This window comes from Chaetodon auriga, chromosome 18, assembly GCF_051107435.1.
Source record: "Chaetodon auriga isolate fChaAug3 chromosome 18, fChaAug3.hap1, whole genome shotgun sequence".
NCBI classification, from domain to species: domain Eukaryota; kingdom Metazoa; phylum Chordata; class Actinopteri; order Chaetodontiformes; family Chaetodontidae; genus Chaetodon; species Chaetodon auriga.
In genome coordinates this window covers 12,321,103-12,343,719 of record NC_135091.1, presented here as the reverse complement: position 1 = coordinate 12,343,719, position 22,617 = coordinate 12,321,103, and the positions used below count along the sequence as shown (strand labels likewise).

Sequence of the window (22,617 nt, the reverse complement as noted above, 5' to 3'; positions counted from 1 at the left end):
TTTAAGTTTTCCCTGTCTATGATGCAAACATGAACACAGCTTTCTGAAAAAGCAAGAAACACGATTCTATAACGCAAGTTGCAAAGTTCATTTTAGATTCTTCAGGGGGAGAACTAGATTTAACTCTACCATGAAATTTGGCCTCACAAACCACAAACAGATCACACTCTGATGGCCCAAATCTAGCCAAAACAAACAGCATGCATGGACGAATCCAGACCTAAACGCCTTGTTTACAGCAGCAACAAAATTACTGAGCCCATATAAATGTGACTTTGATAACAATATGATTGGACTAATGATGCGGAGCCGGAGGAACTGGCCGAACAGGTTGGACTGTACTTGCAATAACAAGCGGAGACGTGACTTACAGGAAGCAGCCAGCGGCAGGTCTGGGGAGGAATTGCATGACCCAGCAGAGGTTTGACTTGATGCATGCAGTGAATACATGCAACAAACCAGGGCCCTGTATAATGATGTCGAGGGCCATCATCAAAACTGAAGTATTAATAACACTAGAAAAAGGAATACCATCTTAAGTATTTTAGTTGTTTTTCCAAAGTATCAGGAATTCGAAGCCAACAAGAAATAACAGGAGGGAATAACAAGAGGTTTGATGTTTATGAAAACAGTCTCTCATGTTGCTGACAACCAGTTTTAGAACAAATGCTCACTGATGGCCTTTCAAATCAGTACTTACACCAACTTATTATAATATCAGAGCATATTAGAGATTCAGTTAAATAATCTATTATGTGGCTCTGGAGGGGGATTTCCAAAGTTTGGGGAAAAAACATCAGCACTAACGTAGCCTATTCACTATTCAGTTCTTGAGAGTTATAGGATCCAGCATTTTAAGAGCTTGACCAATACTTTTAGATTTTTTTTTTTTTTTTTTTAGGTCTGCTTGACCCTACGAAGGGCACTAGTCCATATTTGTAGGTTGTACCATAAAGGTCAAAGCTTGCCACCAGGGTATAGATTGGAACATCATAAACATGAGGAAAAGGCAGGAAACCACATACAACCCACTCACTCTTATATTTTGGTGAAAAAACACTTACTGTACGGTGATGAGTAAGTCACTGTAGGCTGCTGCACCCTCTCTTTGGACATCTAACCGGGGAACAATCAGGCTGCAGCCACCTGGACGGAAATCTGCTGCTGAAACGCACGTCAAATGGTCAGAAAACACTGAAAAACCCGACGTACATCGTGTACTTTTCAGAAGCTAAAAGCCCTCTCTTCTGCCCACACACTCTTACACATATTTGCAGTATGCAAATTGCCAAAAGCAGCTCATAAATCTGTCTGCATATGCACACGTTAATAATAATAATAATAGTAATAATCACCACACAGTGAACACGTGGACACAAATGAGTGTGCCCAGACGTACACTAAACACTGTCCATCATTCACACAGAAACGGAGCAGGTGAAATGTGGCAGGTGTGTTTCTGCAGGGTCTGCGGGGTTGTGTGTCATTTATCAGTGTTACAGCAGAGGGATAGGGGTTAAGAAAGTGAGATAAGGGATCTTTGCACAGACACACACACACACACATACACACACACACACACACACATACAGTCAGAGGTCTTGACAGGTTTTGCTCCTGGATATTGATCATATACATATTTGTTTGCAGAGTGTTTTTCAGTGTGTGGGTGTTGCATGTCGGATCTCAGTACTGCATGACAAATTAACCCTTTATTTCCCCTAAGTGTACGTTTTACTCATTCCACAACACAGAGCGCTGCCTGGAAACCACCTGCTGCACAGTCGCCGCTCAAGTGCAGGGATGTAGTGAAGTGTAAACCTGCGTAAATCCAGTTTACAGCCAATTGTAATGAATTAGTTAATGTACAGCTTTTATATATATCAGCATAGCATTCACCCTCACAAACAGCATCCAAGAACAACAAATACTGTATAACAACAGGCAACCAATAATCAAGCAACAAATACAAGTAATAAAAACAGTGCTAAAAAAATTAGATAATGAGCTTTAAAATCTTCAAGGAGAATGAAATAATTTAGCTTGTGGGAGCTTGCAGTTCAAGGTGCATAGTGCCTGGAATTAGCCCTGCGGTGACTAATGCACAGTGTACATACAATGTGGAATATTCAAGTTATTGAATACTGTAGTTGAAAGACTTAAATGAGTGAGGAGATCATTTGAAAGGCGTGCTTTAAAGATAACATCATGTGTTGAATTATTCCTTCTTCTCAGTAAGGAAGTCTGTGCACCTTTGTGACACAGAAAGCAATCACAAGTACAAAATGTGTCATTAGTGATAAGGCGTAACGCTCTGTGGCAGAGAGGGTTTACCTCAGAGGTGAAGACGGGGCGGCTTGACAACTTTGAATTTAAAACAGTAATCTCATATTTACGTATTGGTGATTTTCTAAACTTATTTCTAAACATCTGCCCTAAGAGCATCTGATCTGCAGTGACCTCGTGTCTGCCTGTGTGTGTGTGTGTGTGTGTGTGTGTGTGTGTGTGTGTGGTGCATGATTGCCTGAGTGGAGACAGGTGTACCAGAGCCTGAGCAGAGCCTCTCCAGCTGCATCCTATCCTGGAGTCAAGACTCCTACAGAGACACAGCTCTGCCACATCCACCCTGTGAAATCATAGTGCCTGCTCATCCAGTCTGCTCTGCCCTTGTCTCCAACCCCTTCGTCTCGTCAGCCCCTCTCCCCCTGTCTCAGGCCTCCCCTCAGCTTCTCCTCTTTCTTACAACAGAACAAACCAAATAGGGCATTTTGGTGTCTCAAGCCTGTCTCTGGTGTGACTTTAAAGCAAGGAAGAAGCATGGTGGTGTCCCATTGGTGCACAGATGCATCCTGGCTTTGGCTCTCAGAGCAAAAAGGGCAGTGGTGCCCGTCTCCTACACCAGTGCTGCGGAGGGCTACAGTAGTTCCTTAAAATATCCGATCATACATATTATGTACTGTCTGTGTCACAGATGTGTGAATAACAGACACACACCTCACACCTTTAAACTGACATAAATTCTTGTCATTCAAAGAAAGAAAGCGAGATAATGCAAAGAAAGGAAGCATATACAGTGCACATACAGCAGGATACTGACTAACAACAGGAGATTAACCCTTTCAGTGCAAAGCACAGTGACCAGACAGACAGACACGGCATGCGTGCACCGCTAGTTTCATTTTTCACTTTCTACGCACACAGCCTTAAATCTTCATGTCACAGCAGAGAGGCCAGGGAGGTGTCACCTCCAGAGTTCACTTGACATTTGCACCTCAGATGTGATTATCTCAAGTTTCTTTTACCGTAACAAAAAGCATTTAAGGTGTGTTCCACTGAACGCAGCCTTCATATTCATATACGTGAGATCCATGTTACTCTCACACACGTTTTGGTGAAAAAGGCCAAAAAAGTGGTGCCTTTTCCAAGTTTGCATTTTGGAGGGAGATGTTATCAGCGCAATTGGCTGATGGGGTGCATGTTTTCACAGAGGGAGTGGTTGGATGACATTTAAGGAGAAAAGAGGGGGCTCTGTTTGCAGTGTCAATATTTACAGTGACACATGCTGGATGAGTACTGACTGACTGAGGTGAACTGTGTGTGTGGGAGACAGAAAGACGGTAAGACAGAATTATCAGCATGAATGGATGTCACATGTCGCGCTCCGATGAACAGATTCAGCTCCTCAAAAACATGCAGTAACTATCTGTTTTGTTCAGTGTGTGTGTTTGTGTATGCTCATCTACCTAAAGCAGTACCCAAAACAGGCCCTGACCACTGGAAAAAAGTAGAGTTTTAGCAATCCAAACAGGCCAGTAAGATAAAGTTTAGAAAAGTCAACCAGTTTAGCACAGTGTGATTTAATAGGTGACCAATCACAAGTGGACTCTGCATCTGTCACAATCTACAAGGCTCTTTTTGCATTGCAAATCAGAGATATGCAAATGAGGGAAACACAGGCCGTGTCTGTCATGTCTCTGCTCACTACACTATCAGTATCTCTCATTCAATGTGCTTTCCCTCTTTTCAACCCTGTATTTTCACTAATTTCTTTATCTTCTTTTTTGAATACTGATCCCCATTAATCCTCTTATCATGTTTGCCACTGTCTGCCTGCTTCCCCTCCCTTTCGTTCTTTATCAAATTCTGCCTCATGCAACTTCTGCGGTCGTAAAACTTGGCTTTTAAATTGGTGAGAAAATGCGAACAACCTCACTGCAGTTTCATGATTAAACAAGGTGACTCATTCAGCTTTATGTTCCCCACTGTTTGTTCTGCAAACTACAACTAAGTGCAGCTTTACGCTGTTTGATTTCAACCTGTCTTTCTTCTCTCTTTAGGTTTTTTGTTTACATATGAGCTCGTAGCCTCCAGCTATGCTTATATCACAGAACTCATCACGTCGATTCACAGGTTGACTATTGTGTTTATACTGTTAACAAAGCAGCTGGGAGAGGCACCCATAATGAGCCCCCTACCATTAAGAGTGATGGCTGCTGTAGCTTTTCTACTACTGACATGCATTTACTGCCCTCTAGTGGTCAAATATTTTCTTGGTGCTGTCAGCCCCATGTGTCTGACTTCAGTTAACAAACACAAACACAGCAGGACTCTAACGTGCTGAATGTTAAATTTAAAAAAACAAAAAACAAAAAAAACATTTATTGTGTTGTTCACAGTGCTCAGAGGTTGGTTGTCAGAACAGTAATATACAGTCAAGAAGTCAGATGACCCATCCAAACACCAAAATACAGAGATTAAGATTCAGTGTAAGTCTTGTTTGGATCACTTGATAGACCATAGTGCAAACATGTCTATTCACTCAGGTGCACTGGTAGTTAGGGTTATTAATATAGAGAGTACAAGAATCAATTTTGGACATCGTAGGCTCCATTGGAAGTGTTTATGATCATTACTAACAAGAGTACTTTTTCTCCAAAGACATCAGTCGCTACGGTAGCCAGCAACTCTCCTGTTTATCAGTAGATATCTGCAAAATCTGAACGCCTACAAATGAATGACGACTCCATCTGCTGATGGAGAGGAAGTGATATGATTGAAAAAAGAGCTACTGAATGGAACCTATGCAGATGTATATCTCAACTTACTAATTCTCAGCTTTGATCTCCAGCTTTTGTGGACGAGAAGGCGTTTTCAGAGAAAACAGAAATGAGAACATCTACAACTCCACAACAACAGGGATCATGAGGGTCATGATCGGAAGCTCCGGAGCCACGTCTACATGGGCCGTGTGGTGGGATTATGTTCCCCCACTGTGCATTTAAACATCAAGACTCTGACTACAATTGTACTACAGCACTCTGGGAACTGCACAGCGGTTACTTCTGGACATGCATGACCCTTTAAGAGGCCAAATAAAGGGGAAATGTACCCCCACCTCTGCGCATAAGGATAGAGTACTTTAGCAGATTTATATTTAGCAGACATGTTGGTATTTCTGTTAAATTCTGTCCACTCTGATGTCATGACAGAATCTACTGAACTGTATATCTAACACGAGTGTCCTTTGCCTCCCTTACACTGTCTTTATGAGACATCCGGTTAATAAGATACTAATTACATTGAGTTTGGCTTAATAATCATTCTGGCATAGAAAGGTTAAAAATACTTGTACTTAATAGTGAAACCATCATGGCTCAGTGGCCTTGTTTCAGTGCTGATTCTGAGAGGTATTGAAAGGCAGCCTGGCGCCTTCTGTCTCAACGAGGCCTGCACTACAGCAGCAATGTGTGACTGACAAAGAACAAACAGTGCGCGCTTTACAAGGCTTACATATAGTGACAGTTTCAGCAAAGCCAGTGAAGTGCCAGTGAAGACATGTGAATAATCTGCTTATTTATTACCAGAGCTATTCATAGATATGAATATGTCCATATTCTTAACCTTATTGCACTGCACCGCATGGAAGAGGCTTTACTTTTTAGAAAGTGTCAAAGAAATTCTTTAGTACATATATATATTTTCTATGAACAGAACTTGTAAATGTTATAAAAAAGTACATTACGTGTAGAATATACGGTGTGTTGGCTGGGTTCTTAGAATCATAAAGCTCAGGCTATTCCTCTATAGCTCAGGGAAGACGTGGGGCCTGGGCCTCTGTTAGCACCGTGCCAGACGTGCGACAACCTCAACTATACAGACGGAGAACAGAGCAGTAAAAAAAAAAAAAGTTTTAAATCAGTACACCTTACACTTGGACCAACTAGTATTTACAAATACTTTATATACTCAGTTTTCGGTTATATCAGATCCATGTGGAGATTAGAGATATGAACGATTTTAGAAGATGAGTTCTATATTAGCAATGATTGAACGATGAATTAGAGGCATTTGCAATTACTAATTAGCCCAAGTCTGTTCATATGTATGACATAAGTTACAGTGCACAGAGTGCCTGCAGCATGTGTAAAAACAAAGTAATATTAACACTTTAAAGAGGTAAGAGAGCAGTGAGTTGATGTGTCAGAACAGTACATTGGCACGTTGGCAATGCTGAATGGGCGTACGACCCAATCTGACCGTACTGGGTGAGAGATGAAACAGGAAACAAGCCGCTACAGTTACGTGAGTGTGTGTGTGTGTGTGTTCCAGTGCGCTGGTATGGCTGAAGAAAAAACAGGCAGAAACCGTAAGTGTAAGAAAGCTTGTCCAGAAAATGATAAAACACCCGTACAAAATGTGTTTCACAGACAGACCAAGTTGCTGTTAAGGCTTTGTTGTAGATGAGTTTGTAAAGTGAGGTCATCGGATAAACAAATGCACCCATTAGGTTTTTACAAAGGTAACACCAGTGTAAGAGCTAGATTTCCCCAATATCCACACCCAGTAAAAAGGTTAATACTCGGCTGACATTTTGGCATGTGAAGTGCTGAGGTTGGACATCACAGTAAATTCAGATTACACTGTTTGTAACGTTACATAAACACTTTAAAAAAAAATGGCTCTCGATTGTGTCCTTCCGTCTGAAGCCAGTCTGCGTCAGTCCTGCAGGTTACACCCACAATAACACTGTACAGTTTATAACACCTCGACAGACCAACTTAGTGCTCAAGTTAAGGACGCACTTTAGTGAAAAGTAGACAAGCGAGACACTTGTAAGAAAGAGCGTCCGACAGAAGTGCGAGCTGTACAAAAAGAGAAAAAGTGAAAAGAGCTTAATACAGTAAGTATCGTCTGAAAGTTTAAAAAGCATAATATAGTGGATATATTCATATATTTCTCTTTCTTTCATATATTTTTTCTTTTCCAGCACAGTCCTGCTGTATAAAATTTTGGCTTTTTCATTTCTGTATTGTTCTAGCAGCATTGTGCAATATTCGTCTTCATCATCCCTCTTCTGTCACCAGCCGTAATGGTTTAAATCTACTCGTGCCTTTCTTTGAGCCAGATATCACAGGGTTAAAGAGGAAGGCGTGGCATTGTCAAGTTGGCATATGTTTACTTAGGTCCATCCATCCATCCATCAGCCCCACTGCGAATCTTTCTCCAGCTTCTTTTTGTCCCTGCGGGGCTTCAGTCCTCCCCTCCAGCAGAGGGAGCCATTTGTCATGATTCCAAGCCTCCCATCCAGCGCTCCCACCTTCAGAGCCTGTGAACAACCAGCAGCGGCAGAAAACATGCTGGAGGACAACACGAGGTGGATAAACACTCCTCCTCCTCCATTCACAAAGAAGGATGAAACACCTCAAGAGACAAGCACAAGATTAAGGGATGTCTTCCTCCCCTCCACCTCCTCCTTCAGGCTCGGGCTCCTCGCCGTGGGCGTGTGTTTGCGTGCCTGATGGGGTGTGCGCGTATCGTAGGCGGCCCCAGCGGGCCTTGTTCTTGTGCAGGTGACCCATCATGGTCTGGCTGAGCGGGCTGGGCTCAGTGAAGCGGTGCCACTCTTCAAACAGAGGCTCCACAATGTAGGAGATGAACCCTGTGAGAGACACAACACAGGCCAATCACGTCCCAGTCCACTGAGGAGCATCTTCAGTTAGGGATGAGTGAGGGCACAGTATGCAGTTCTATTTGTATGCAGGTGTGCACTCACCTGTCTGAATGGCTGGCACAGAGTCGGCCTGCTGGTTGCACAGAGGACTGATCTCCAAGTCGAACTTTCTCTCCAGGTCACCTGTCAGGTTAACGGGTGAAATTCAGAAAACAGTATCCACATGACTAAAAGAACAATGTATACTGATACAGACCATCATAAAATCGAATGAGGCAAATCTTAACACTTTGACGAATACCAAAAAAAAAAAATAATTTTTTAAGCCGTTCAAGACATCTCCAGCTGGGTTTCCATCCAAATGTATCTGAAATTCTTAATGAATTTTGAGAAAATCCTCAAAAGAGACCAGAAATTCATGCAAATGTGTTGATTCATCAAGTCAAGCAGTAGGTGGCGCCAATTCTCCATTCATTTTCTGCATTTTTTTTTTCTAATATATCCGACTTGGTGCTTAATAATATGTGAAAATGAAAGGGGGTTCGTGGGAAAGGTGGCCTTAATAATTCTGCTGTGAAGCGGACACTAAATTCTTCCCGCTGTAGTAGCGTACAGTGTGTTAAAGGTGTTTAAGCATTCATTTGAAAACCACTGCAGCTTATGCCGTAAGACACAAAGCACTTTTTCTCTTTGGTTTGAACTGAGAGGGCGCCTGACTCACCCTGTCTGTAGAACTCCTCACACACCCTCTCACTCCACTGCCTGCTCAGCTCCCAAACCCGACAAGGATTACAGACGTCTGCACACTTCAGAGCAATCTGACGGCGAGAGAGAGAGAGATTCACACAATACACTTCGAACGCTGGAGAAAAATGCATGGACACACTGTCCTGACAGCTGTGAGTGCAGTATACCTGCAGTATGAAGTGTCTGTGTGAAGCCAGCTGGAGGTCCAGGTCCTGGTTGTCCAGATGTTCTCTGAAGGTCAACAAGAACTCATTCTGCCTGCTGATGTCTGTAGCCAGGATGAGAGAGCCCAGCTGCTGCTCCATGTCCTGCCTGCAGAGTACAGCCTGCGTTAGTGAGCGATCAGAGTGTGAGTGTGAGTGTGTGTGTGTGTGTGTGTGTGTGTGTGTGTGTTCTTACGACATGTCAGCAGGCAGGTGGGACAGCAGTCCTGACTCTCTCAGCATGCCCACAGTGGATCTCCAGTGGTGGCTCTCCAGCACAGACGTGTTCTGTACAGGACGAAACGTGCTTCAGACAGACTCAGCGACACTAAACCTGCAGCACACGTTAACATACACACACATCGACAAGTCAGCACACCCGCGTGTACCTGGTAGAGGGATGCCAGGTGATGTCTGGTCTTGATGAGGAAGGGCTGGTTGACCCCGGGATGGTCCACGTCGTGGGCGGCTGCTGCCATCAGACCCAGGAAGACGTCCAGAGGACTCAACTGCTCGGCCAGCTACAACACACCGATGGTTCGCAGTGAGATGGTTGCTTCTTGTGTAAGAGGGATGCTTTTTGCTAAGCTGTCCTGCGACCACCACATGAGGACTTAAACTATTTCAGTAACTCTACTTTTTGTGGTTTACATACATTTTAAACAGACGTTCCTTTTGTGGTTTAAATACAGAAGAGGACGAACATATTCTGGATAATTCTATAAATACAGAAAACAAAAGAAAAAATCTGATTTAATTCATTACAGACCTCGGTGTGTATCACAGCGGGAAGATAAATGCTTGTTCGTCGGTAAAGGACATGGCAGCATATAGATCGGAGAAGCAGCAACCTTGACATCTTATAATGTGTGTGCTTGTTACCCAGAACACACCAGCGTGCGTGCGGAGTTGGATTCAATTTCTTTAAGTGCTTTTAATAAAACCCGGTGCATCACAAAGTGCTTTACAAAGCGACAGAGGACACAAAAGCAATTACTGCATAAAGGGAAAAGATGCAGGGACACACAACGTGGTCAGGGGGCTTCTGGGATTTCTGCAGAATGTGGATGGATGTGTTGTCGAGTCTAAGTGAGCAGGAATTATCCCTGAGGGGGAGACGCTAATAGGATATGTCAAGGAGAAGCTCAGGCCTGGAGGAGTCTTGTAGTGCATGTGGCAGAGAGAGAGACAGAGTGTGTGTGTGTGTGTGTGTGTGTGTGTTTGTGTGTGTGTGTGTGTGTGTGTGTGAATACAGTATTATTCATTACCTTGGGCTCCTTCAGGTAGCAGTACATGGCTTGAGTGACATCTGCAGCATGAACAGCATTGTGATAAGGATTCTGGGAGTGGTAGTCCTCCTGCACCATGCCTGGCAAGAGAGGACACAGAGACAGAGCCCATGAAACGATCTCAACTTGTCACTGTGGCAGCGCTGCTGGTGGTTGGTCGAGCTCCTGAACACCACCGCTTCATATGATGAACACCTCTGCATACATGTATCCAAACTGATGCATTCAAGTGAGTTCTGCTGAGTTAGTGCATCTAGAGTGTGTTCTTAACAAAATGCTGCCAATCTCAGAGACCCAACTTTTAAAATAGCTTTTAAGCAAGCATGTAAGGAGCCTTGATAGTGCAGATAACTGCGCTCAAGTGAGTGTCATTGTGAAAACAAAGTCAGGTCTGACCGCACTTTGAACTGACCCAGTGTATGCAATGTGCGTTACAAATAAAGCTGCCTCGCCATCATCACTGACTCTTCCTCGCAGCTTACCGAGAAACCTGTGCAGTTTGACCATGTCCAGCTGGAAGTGGTGAATGAGACCATAGACATTGAAGAGATGGCACATCAGAGTCACCAGGCTGTTACCTACAAATTCATTCGAGAAAAAAACATTTTTAGTGGAGCAGGTCAACTGACTGAGAATCACATTTGACAGTACTCAGTGTGTATTAACTGTACTGCGATGATGAGAAACAAAAACTTAAATTAAACTGTAACAAAAAGAAAACAACACTGACATCTTATGATAACATGCAATGTTAAATCGGCGAAAGAATATGGGCAGTGAAGGACAATCTGTTAAATTAAAGCCGTCTTACCATTTGTAAGACGATCGAAGAGGAAAATGTCAAAGTTCCAGGTGCCTACTTTTGATAGCATGTGCTGTAACAAAGGACAAAGTGAGCCATGATTGACAGCTGACACACAGACGATACAGACGGCTGGAGACACAGGGGACCTGTGCCTCTGCATGACTGTCGGGTTGAGGGCGTTCTTACCGCAGCTTGTCCCAGATAGTCGTCGTCCAGGAGGTGCAGCGACCCGGGGGTGTGGGGGACCAACCCCCTGAGCAGCCTGGAGGCGTGGCAGTATCTCTGAAAGCTCAGCAGACGCTTCACCTTTCTCCTGGTGCCAGACTCTACCTCCCCCTGCTGGGCACTGGCTGAAATTACAAGTCAAACGATGCGCTTTAGCAGACCATGGAGAGCTCCTGGCAAATCATGCCTACATGAGACAAAGTAGTGCAGCAGTCGCAGACGAGCATCTGAAAAACAGTTTAAAGGCTTCCTGAACTGTATGTGGCTCTGACTCAGGGACTAAGGAGCAAGTCGGTGCAGGTTCATGCCCCATCAGCTAAGCAGACAGATGTGTGTCTCGCTTTTGGAAAACACACCTGAATTTAATGCACAATTACCACAATTGCCAGTTTATTAGGTACACCGATCTAAACCCAAGGCAGTTTAATAAAACAGTCCTGCAGTAAATACAACCTCCATGAAGGTTATAATCTCTCATTTTTGTTGAGACCATTTTAATGAGGTGCTGATTCAACACCATTTAGGACGCTGCTGTTTGTGGTGATGTTGGATTGTGTTGCGTTATTCTGCCGACCCCATTCACATCAGCAAGAGTAGGCTAAATAACAGAACAGCTCCTCTCTCAAACTCTCAGGGTTTGAATGGGATTCATAAAGAATTATACTGTTTTTGCTTTCTCTGGAAGCTAACGGATGAGAGCTGTGTTAGCGGACATGCTAACGCTGCTGACATGGCCAATTATGAGACTTACTTTTGAGGATTCGCAGGTCAATCAGCGGGTAGGAGCCTCGTCTCTCAACCAGCAACACACCAGCATGACCAGTGTTCAGTCTGCCATCAGCTGCACAGACAGAAAGAGGAAAAGGAGAGGGTGGGGAAAAAAGAGGAAGATGGATGAAGAAATAGAAACATTTGCTGTTACTGCTGATGTTCTGTTGCCCCGTGAATCAAACTTTCCAGGAGGAAGCAGAGAGAGGAGGTGAGTGTTTGGACTGCAGCAGGGGGAAACAAAGGAAGAGAGCAATTTAAAGGCTGATGGCCAAACGATGAGTCGAGCAGCCAGAGGGGTGACGAGAGGACAACGGAGCAAAGTGTTCCCGAGGGCTGCGCATGTCCCAGAGCGGTGCTCAACACGATCAGCCTCATGACATCACATTCAGAGTTGTTCTTAAATTGGCCTCTACGAAACAAGAGGATCTTTGACATCGCTGAATGATCAGGACATCGCGCATCTGGTGCGAGTTTGCCCAGGGAGAATGGATTTCATGCCACAGTGCAGCTGTCGCCTGTCTGAACACTTTGCAGTATTCACAGTGTTTATCGCACTGGTGCTGCATTTGACTGTACCTTCTGTTCATGCTGTAGTCATTGTCGTTTTGACTGCAGTTACACACTGATGCTGACTGGTTGGTATGGTGGCTCATAAGGACCAAACAGAAAGGGTGGACTTCTGCTATAGAACACTGATTTGATTCTACAACACAATATCCACCATGTTTTCTCACAGAGATGAAATGTGTATCAGTCATATGTTTGAAGCGCCTCTGTGTTTCAGATATGCTGACCGCACATTTCCTCCTGAACAGATATCAAGCAGTTTTTGTCTGCTGTATGAATTTCATGTCCCAGAAGTCATCTGTTTGGTTTTAATCCTTGCTGAGTGAGCATCTATCAGGTGGAACGCAGCAGCACAATGGATCCTTGAACACTGCCTCTGTTCAAAATGCGCAATGCACACACACACAGGCGAGGTCCTAAGTGACAGCACACGCTCGCACATGCAATTTACACTTGAATAAACTAAAAACTATGGGAATTCTGAATAATTTACAGATCAGATGTGAGGAACTGGAGCGTATTATGTCCCTGAGGTTGCGAAGTCGCATCACCTCTGTGACTCCCCCTTATGAGAGCAGCTAAAATACCTGTTAATGGGCTTGGAGTCACTGTGGTTCCTCCCTCAGGTTGCCAGATTATGCCTTGCAAGTGGTGTGCAGGCGGTTTTGGTTAATGTGTGCATGCGCTGCGCAGGCTCGTCAGCTATACATAAAACATAGGGTGGAAGAGTGGCATCATTCCCTATTTATGCGTCTTGTAGTTGAAAAAAACAAATATAAACTGCTTGGGGGAAGTGACTCAGCCTGTTAAAGTGAGGCAGAAGAGTCCTGGCTGGCCTAGTTTAAGCAAGCAAAGGAGAGGAAGGGGGGAAAGCCTCTTTGCTTTTTTATCTGGCACGCTGGTGGGCAAAGAGGAAAGACATCATCTGGAAAAACCACCACAGACAAACACACACCACCCTCTCCCTGCACTCCAGCTATCTCCACACTTCTATTTTATGTCACTCCATCCTTCATGCCTCTCCTATTTCTGTCTCCTCTTCTCTCGCTCCCTTACTACCCCCTCAACCTTCCCATCATCCTTTATTCCTTCCTGTTCAACAACTACACCACCCCCTCTCCCCATCTGATCCATCCTTTCGTCTCACCCTCCTCCTCTTTCTCTTCCTTTAACTGTCTCTGTGGTAAATAGGTCACCGTCTCTGCACGGCGCAGAACTGGGTCATTTAGGATGAAAACGTGAATCAGTTGGAAAGGGTGTTTAAAGACGGAGCAATGCACACGTGTCTCGTCAAACGCTCGCTGCACATGTACACACAAACACGCTTGCAAATGAGGTTAAATCCCTGATTCCAAAACAACATCACACACACACACACACACTCTCTCACACACGCTGAAATGACTACCTTCACTTGGCTTCGCTTGAATCTGTGGGTGTTTACGGCACAAACTGAGTTTCAGGGCTGTTAGTAAGTCAGACACACATCGCTGCCATATGCAGTGCCAACGCTCGAATACAACGTACAGCGGCAGATGATGTTTCCCGCTGCTTCTGTGCGTCCACACAGCTGGGATCTCCAGATACAGTTAGATGACTGGCAGTGCTGAAACCTTTAATTTTCCGTGCGATTTGACAGTGACAGAAGCAGCTTGTGTAGAAGACGGGTCAGATCACAACAAGCCAAGGCATGTGTTAGCTTGATGCTAACACAAACTGTCTGAAAAAAACTCATCTAAAAATTGTCAAAAACACCCAGAACTTGAAGGAAATGTTGCTTCATATCCTCCCTTTTATATACAAGGATCACTTTCATTGTCAATTAATCTCTTGACTAATTGATTAGTCGTTTGGTCCATAGAGATGTCAGATAGTAGTTATAAATGACAATTTGCCATGGCCCATGCTGACATACTCAAATGTATTTTATCCAACCGGCAGGATTAGCCAAAATATTCCCTTTAATATCAAAGAATAAGAAAACCAGCTAATGGGTAGAAATGCTGAACTCTGAAACACATTACCTTTCGTACTTTAACTATAAATACAGTTTTTTTGTTGTTGCTGTTTTCAGTCCTCGCTATGGTTAATGTCAGGATGACTCACTATCACCACTGACATGATCTCACGGTGTGTCGACACATTTCATATGTAGTGAAATCAAACATTGGTCAGATAGCCTTTCACGCTCTGGAGGGAGTCATCAAACGAATGAGGTTATCATGATGTAAAGGGAAAACCACAGTGTGCATCGGTCCATTTTCCACCTTCTGAGTCAGTGTTTGCCCACAGGTAATTCCCCACGTTGTGAATCATCACTTCATCGTAAGTCTTCAAAAGCACATTTAAGGTTCACGTTCAATGTTTGTTATTGACTGATTAACCTATTATTCTCTTTTTATGCTCATATCAGTCAAATCATCAGCATCACACTCATTTCACTAAATCGCAATGAGAGCACTGTTACAAAAAACATTAGACGGCTTCAGTCCTAATGTCAATCTGACATTAACTACAAAATATCAATGTGTGAGGCAGAAAGCGTAAAATCAGATAATCAGATCTGATCACTGCTTTAATGTCAAATCATGCCTCCTCCGGGGAAGTAATTCACGTCAAACTGCCAACACTGTTGCTTTGCGTCATCCCTGTGACACCCCAGACGGACGGACAAAGGCTCGACTGATGGCGTCACGTCGGTGTCATCAGTGCAGCTGCAGCTCAGCAGATGGTAACACAGCTTTATTTAATGGAGACTTTTGGACTTTACAGCTCAAATCCCTCATTTCACTGTCTGCTCTGCCCGAGTGTCTGAACTGCGGTGAACCTCGTCTCAACCCTCAATACTTTCACAAACGCACATGTTAACATGTGGCCGAGGCGTGCTTGTCAATGATAATCTGTCACACATGCACACGCACGCGCGCACACACACACACACAGTCAAAAATTTAAATGTCACCCAGACACAGTCAAAAAGTCAAATGCAAAACAAAACCCACACAAAAACAAGGCCAGAAACCCTTATTCATGATCAGTGAGCTGCCAAACAGGAGACCACTATTTTAAGAGTCAAATAAACAAAACCACAAATCATAACACAATTTGAAGGATTGTGCCCAAACCACTGCAAAGTCACACACGGTCTCCTGCCATCAAGGTGTAGCACACACAGTTAAAGGAACACATACATGAGACATGAAACATTCATCAGGAGTCTGATCCCATGAGCTTCACTGTACTTGTAACGTGTGTTATGTGCAAGTTACCTTCCAGATGCGCGCTCCCGGCCTCTATGTCATGCTTCACTTCCTCTAACTCTTCTTTCTCCACTTCCCCCCAAGTGCTCGCCTGACTTCTCTCCGGCCCCAGGGGGCCTCCCTTGCGAGCCCTCCAGGCTGCCCTGAGCTGCCGTATGAGAGCTGGGAGCTCCAGGGCCAGCGACAGGCCCCCGCATGTCACCGGAGGCATCCTGAGAGGCCCCCAGACCGGCGAGCGGGGAGCCTCATCTGGACAGACCCCGACCTCAACCCCAACGCCTAGACCAGAGTCCCGCATCCTGAGATCTGGGCCCCAGAGCCCCTCCAGCACTGGCATCGTCACACCAAAAGATGGACGACCGACAGGTGCGCGAAAAGGAGAGATCAAAGTAAAGACGGGGTTGAAACTCGGGGGAGACAAAGAAGGGTGGTGTTGAAAAAGAGAGTGGGAGAGGAAAAGAGAGACGGCGGAGGGAGAAGCTCACTGTCAAGTAGCCATCGGTGAGGAAGAGGAGCACAGACAGATAGAGGAGTAGCAAGTGTGGATGTAGGACAGAGGAATAAAGACTGCAGGGAGAGACAGGATCAGTAGCAGGTAGGACAGAGGGACACAGAGAAACGGCTGCAGAACGAGAAAAAAGGCAAAAGAAAGGGAGCCGGGAGAAGTGAGAAAAAAGAGGCCAGAATCCGTCTCTCCCTCTCTCCCACAGTCGGCCACTGACGGTCTCCTCTCTCCTTCTGCCGCATTCTCCCTCTCCTCCACAGTCTCGCTCGCGCTGATGTTTTGTGGAGTCTGAAAGCCCCTCCCCTCCCCTCCCCTCCCCTCTCCGCTCGCTCACACACTCCCTCACTCTGCCGATATGCTGCTACGCCGCTGGCAGACCAATAGGATTTGTGTGGAAGCCTGCGGGCCTTTGGGTTCACGGACACAGCCTCTGTCTCATGGTCAGCTCAGCGGGAACACACAACACAGAGATGCACAGATAGACAAGCGTGCATCCAGCATTAACACTGTACAGACTCTGCATTTAGAAGCGTCTTAAGAATTGTGCTCGTGGCCCTGATTTCCCTGTTGCCCTCATTTGACTTGCTCTGTCCTAAACATAAAGGGGTTCAAATTACTAAGATATAAAACAGAGAAAAGCAGCAAATTGTCCCACATGAGAGGCTGGAACCAACTAATCAATTATTGTTCCAGTACTAATTGTGTTTATCTAACCTCTGAGCATGCACGCTCTCTTACACAGACACCTTTGTTTCCAGGTACACTGAACACATCACATCAGACTGGAACAGAATGATCAACTTCTTGTGCTTGAAGGTAAAACGAGGCTGTGAGTCAGCCTTCATTACAGCTCCGCTGGCGCAGAAACACTTCACTGGATTTGTTTGGATTTATTTGTTCTGAATCCTCCCGTCCAGGTGACTAACCGGCCTTGGGTTTAAACACAACAAGCAAATCCTTGGAAGATTTTCAAAGAACTGTGAAAGGAGAACAAACAAATGGTTGAATTCGTGGTGCAGCTGAGCAATAATCGCACGCAGAACGACAATAAACTAAGATTCACACTTCCTATCAGTTCAGCACGTCTCGGCTGAGTCTCACAAAACGATTTTAATGGCGTTCACTGAGGCAGTTTTAACTCAGATGAACTGAACATTCATCTGGGACTGAACACAACCAAAAGCTTTCCATGGCTGCTGAAAACCACATTTTCAATAGCATGAATACAGCTAAGCGAACGTAAGCAAAACCTACGTGTTCCTCTTTATATGCGTGTAATCATGAAGGGCACAGAGCTTTAACCATCACATTTTTCCAAGGAAATGTTCCCTTGAGAAGCAGTCACATGCAGACAAAAGTACTGGCTGGCGCACACACACACACACACACACAGGCACAGACACCCAGAGACGGTCACATAGCCTTGAACGACGACTGTGAGGAATCATGAGACATTGAGCGCCAAGATAAAAGAAACAGGCTGTGAGAAAGCGTGAGAGGCGTGCAGTGATACACGCCGTGCAGCACGGTGATAGTTCAGTGGACGCTTGCTTTGCTGTAGCCGTGATCAGCAGCTGATATCGGAGAGTGAGATACTGTATTTGCTTGTTAATGGAGTGATAAAATCCACCATATTCACCCACACACACAGATTTTGGATGACGGGTAGATTATGATTACACGAGTTTGTTCCACTAAGTTTGCAGGGGAAAGAAAAAGAAAATGCTAAATTTGGAGACGCAGATTCTTAAGAATGAGGTGAAACCTGAAACCTGATGAACTGGATTATGCAATCCTTCTCACTCACGACACACTGCTCTTCTTTACTTTCTGATCTCTGTTTGTTTTCATCTTTTCCTCTCTTGCCATGTAGCATCTGAAGCGCCTCCTCCCGTTGCAAAAATTCAGCATGTTTTGAAGCAAAATGGCTGGAGTCTCTGAACACCACGCGCTCTCTGATGTTTATCTCTGTCAGACTGTCAGCACCAACTGGCCCAGACTACTGTGAACTTGGTATGTTGAGTCAAGATGCCAAATCGTGCTTCTAATCGGCTCTACAATCAGACCAGCGACAGGGAATCTATCCGTCTTCATGCCGCCACTTGCAAAAAATTGCTAAAAGTCTGCAGAGAAACAAGAGAAAGAAGAAGAAACAAAACCAGCCGCTTTGGCCATCTATGAGACACAAATGGAGGGAGGAGGTTTCTTCTCGGGTTACGGGAATATCAGGGAAGATGCAGACGGCTTCTTCTTCCTCTTCTTCTTCCCTCAGAGCAGAAACATGTGAGCTATATGTTTATTATGGTGCAGCTTATTCAGAAAAAGGTGTTTCCCTCTCCCATTAAGTACATGAACTCTTTTTCAGAAAATCTAAATTTGCATTAAAATACCTTGATGCAAACAGGGCCGATGAAACAACGCTACTAGCAAAGAATGAGAGGAAGATATCAGGGAGTCACAAGGTCAGTGGGAGTCTGGATGAGTACATCTGGGAGTCAGCCAGTGGACTGTTAGCGCCAACAAATCTCTCACACACACACACACACACACACAAACACACACACAGCATGCACACAGCATGCACAGTCCACAGCATGACTGAGATTCCACTCTTTCTGTGTGTGTGTGTGTGTGTGTGTGTGTGTGTGTGTTGTGTGAGTGACAAACTCTTGCTTTTCAATCTCTTTAATGATGCCACTGCTCACGTTTTCTGGCAGGTCACTGTAGAGATGTGGCTCAGCCAGTGAATGAACTGGCCCGTCCACAGTGTTTCTCTGTCTACAAGTATGTCGTTTCACACTCGCACGTGACAAAGCATGTCTTCAGGGAACTTTTAAACAGCTTTGACATTAACATGAATTAAAAAAATGGCTTCAGCTACATTTCAAGGTCTGAATTTTCAGGGCATGAGACTGTTATGATAAACAGCTACATTTTACTGTCTCCGGTCCAGACGTTACTGCAGTAAAATGTAACACTGTTATAACAATTTGGTCTCATGACTCCTTCCAGAGTTATGAAACTTACTGTATTGAGCCATTTAACTGGACAGTGTATACACAGATAGCAGAACCGTGCCTCTGTGTTTACACTGAGCCAAAGGTTAACAACAGCCTGAAGCGCTGTTAGCGAATATTTGGGCACATTTTGGACTATTGATTTGCTGCTGGCTATATATATATACACACACACACACACACACAACCTTTTGCACTGAGGTATTCAGGTCAGTTAGCGTTCTTACCCAGCATGCGAACTTGTATGGCATTCTGCTCCGACCTTTTAAATGTGACTGCTCCACAACTCTGAGGCCGAGATAAAAGAGGGAGAGAGAAAGACAGGCTGAGATTAATGTTACAACACCCCAAAATACACACTGCTATCAAAGAGCATCAATGGAACTTGCTGATAAATAGAAACTGTGCGAAAAGTCACGGTGACCCTCTTTGCAAGGCTGCACACACAGAGAGCTCTGAGTTACTTATTGTGATTAAATGATGGTGTAAAACTCAAACAAGTGAGACCTTAACTTGGCCACGGTTGTCAGTGTAACCTGTTGTTTTATATCCTCGGAGGACTATTCTCAGAAAGAGTCATTGCATTCGGTGACAGCGGCACCTGCCGTTAGCGACGCAAGTCTGTGTGTTGGTCAACAACACAGAAGTGGGTCAGGCAGCATACTGGCATGAACTGGCAACGATTCGGACATTAATCACATGCTTCCGCATGGCCGATCCTCATGGTCAGGGGTCTTGTGTCATCTTTTTCTATTTTTTTTTTTGCCTTTTTCTATCAAAAGGTGTGTTTGTGCCAAGCCCAAGTCACGTGTTTTTGTTTTGATTTTTGAGGAAATACTGCAGGCAGACATACTATAAAAGCAAGTCATGATTATTTTCATCATTATCAATTCATCATTTACTCTATAAATGGTCAAAGTTACGTCTTCAAAAAGTTTATTTTGTCCAACCAACAGTCCAGAACCCTTCAGGTACTATCATAAACAACAAAGAAAAGCAGCAAATCCTTCCATTTAGGAAACCAACAATTTCACTATTTTATTTAGCCAATCAATCAACTGACTAATTGTTGCAGCTCGTTATCGTAACAGATCAAATTCACAAAGCTTCACAATAAGTCAATGTCACAAGGCTGTTAATGGTGAAACGTTCATCAGTGAAAGTTGGTAAGAAGTGGCTGAGACCACAATAACCATGAATCTAACTCAGTTTTGTCTATAAAATGTGCAGAAAACAGTGAAATTCATACCAAGCCTGTCCTGTGAGTCCTGACTGATCAAGACAGACAGCCCTGCCCTGTTTTTCCACTAAAACCAGCAATACTCTGCCCATCTCTCTCTGATTACTTCAAACTGAAGCACAGCAGCAGTGTGGTAATCTGCCCTGATCTGAGGTCAGTGTCTAAGCCTAATTACAAGCCAAAGTCCTGCGGTACATTTCCCAGTTGAGGTCATCTATTTATAATAGCTGGTAATGGCTATAATAGTTATAATGGCTCAACATCTGTGTGTGCAAGAGTGAGTGGACTGAGTGCACTAAGGCCATGACAAAGACATGCACACATTTGATAGAAAGCACCTCAACTACCTCTTACGACACAAAGTGGAACTAGGAACAGTGTTCAGCGTTGGCCCTGTGGAGGAAGACAGTCATAAAAATGCTCCTTGAGTAGGTGGATTTTTATCTAAATTAGCCCACTGCTGTTTACTGGCGGGCAGGAAACGGGCGGATGGAGACAAACCAGAGGCAGTGACGCGTCCCTCACCCTGCCCACGTGGTTATGGTATGTTTACAGGACGCCCTCTGTCAAATGTTTTTCCATGATCTGTCACTCCACGCTCACATCAGTATTCAGCTCGCTCGTCACACTCTTTGCTTGTGGCTAACTGCGGTCACGCTCCTTACATTGGAGAGGTCTGCTCACTGTCACAGATTCGCATAAAGTTTTTGAACAACTACATACCACTGCGACTATAAAGTATGTATGTGTGGCAGTAACAGACATACTGTAATGTTTATGTGTTGTTGCTGCTGCTACTACACTAAATTGATGTTCTGACACGTTTTGGGCCATAATGTGAATAATTATGTAAACATATTACATAAAACTGTCAAATATGCACAACCACTTGACCTGCACTTCCTGGACTTATTGTTTATAATACATCTTATTCATGAGTGTTTTTAGAGAGTAACATATAGCTAAACCTTCCCTATAATGTTTCATGGCTGCCTCACATCTGCCACCTTCTCTTCATGTGGCCTGCAGTCTCCAGGCTGACTGCTAAAAGCTGTCAAAACACTGACACACTGCAATTACACACTGGCCTACTGTAACCCATCACTGCAGCTTAGAGGAGAGGCTGTAAGAGCGCACCATAAAGCTGTCCATACTATAAAAACACAAGGTCACTGTAAACTCACTTCCTAAAATCAAAATATTTAGCCCCTGTGACAACACTACCACATTCATATAGGTATCCATCCGCCGTAGCACATAGCATACACAAAGTAGACTATGATTCGGTCATTATAAACTCTATTTTGAGCAGTAAAGACACTTCATATGAATGTAACACTGTTTTTTCGTTGGGTTTTAACAGGCCTACTCCGAAACAACTCCGTGTGCACAAGCCTGTGTGCGTCTGTCTGACCAGTATAGCTGGAAAGTCACAGTGTACGTACCTCGACCATTAAACAGGACATTTAACCATCGCGGCCTCTCGTGGACAGCAGGTGAATGCGACGGAATCAGGCGCGTGCGGAGTGTTTTCATGTCACACGGGAAGCGCACGAGTGAGCCGCATACAGCAGGACGAAAGGTGACCGTGTCGTGGCTGACACCTGTTTCAAAAACACGAGCTATTTCACTCCCCTTGCCGCCGCTGGAGCTGCGCTGACTCGCATTATGAGGACGAAGTCGGCTTTTTAGAAGGCGAGGTGAAGTTTACGCCCGCCGCTGTTTGTATGACTGGTAGTGAGCCGCAGCGCGAGGAGAGGGGAGGGGCTGGGGTAGCTTCGCAGGGGCGGGATTTACGGGGAGTGCACCAATCAGCGCCGGATACAATCATTGATTGGAGTACAATTGGTGGCCTTCAATTAAGTAGTGCTCTCATGTGGAATATTTCACTGTGAGAGTGAGTGCGAGGGAAGACTTCTCGAAGGGTATTTCCCAAACGAAAGGTTGTTACTGGTGCGGAAGCAGGGTCAGATCAAACCACCAGAGGGCCCAGTGGGCAATATTTACTTAAGCACTGTGCCTGAGTACAAATTTCCA

At 44.6% G+C, this 22,617-nt stretch overlaps 1 protein-coding gene across 3 annotated transcripts; it reads right to left on the bottom strand.

The window, feature by feature from the left end:
• Nucleotides 1-4,615: 4,615 nt before the first annotated feature.
• On the bottom strand, nt 4,616-22,354 carry LOC143336441 (3',5'-cyclic-AMP phosphodiesterase 7B-like). 3 transcript variants are annotated; one of them, XM_076756633.1, is made up of 13 exons: nt 22,026-22,354; nt 19,568-19,628; nt 11,972-12,061; nt 11,182-11,345; nt 11,002-11,065; nt 10,673-10,768; nt 10,170-10,270; nt 9,291-9,422; nt 9,098-9,189; nt 8,866-9,010; nt 8,673-8,769; nt 8,054-8,134; nt 4,616-7,939 (listed from the first exon to the last, which is right to left on the bottom strand). In XM_076756633.1, the coding sequence occupies exons 1-13, from the start codon at nt 22,044-22,046 to the stop codon at nt 7,722-7,724; spliced, it is 1,362 nt and encodes a 453-aa protein (XP_076612748.1). In that variant the 5' UTR covers nt 22,047-22,354; the 3' UTR covers nt 4,616-7,721. The 3 variants fall into 3 exon arrangements, with proteins under 3 accessions (XP_076612748.1, XP_076612747.1, XP_076612746.1); XM_076756632.1 differs by lacking the exon at nt 19,568-19,628 and having other exon boundaries at nt 22,026-22,227; XM_076756631.1 differs by lacking the exons at nt 19,568-19,628; nt 22,026-22,354 and adding an exon at nt 15,828-16,578.
• Nucleotides 22,355-22,617: the final 263 nt, after the last annotated feature.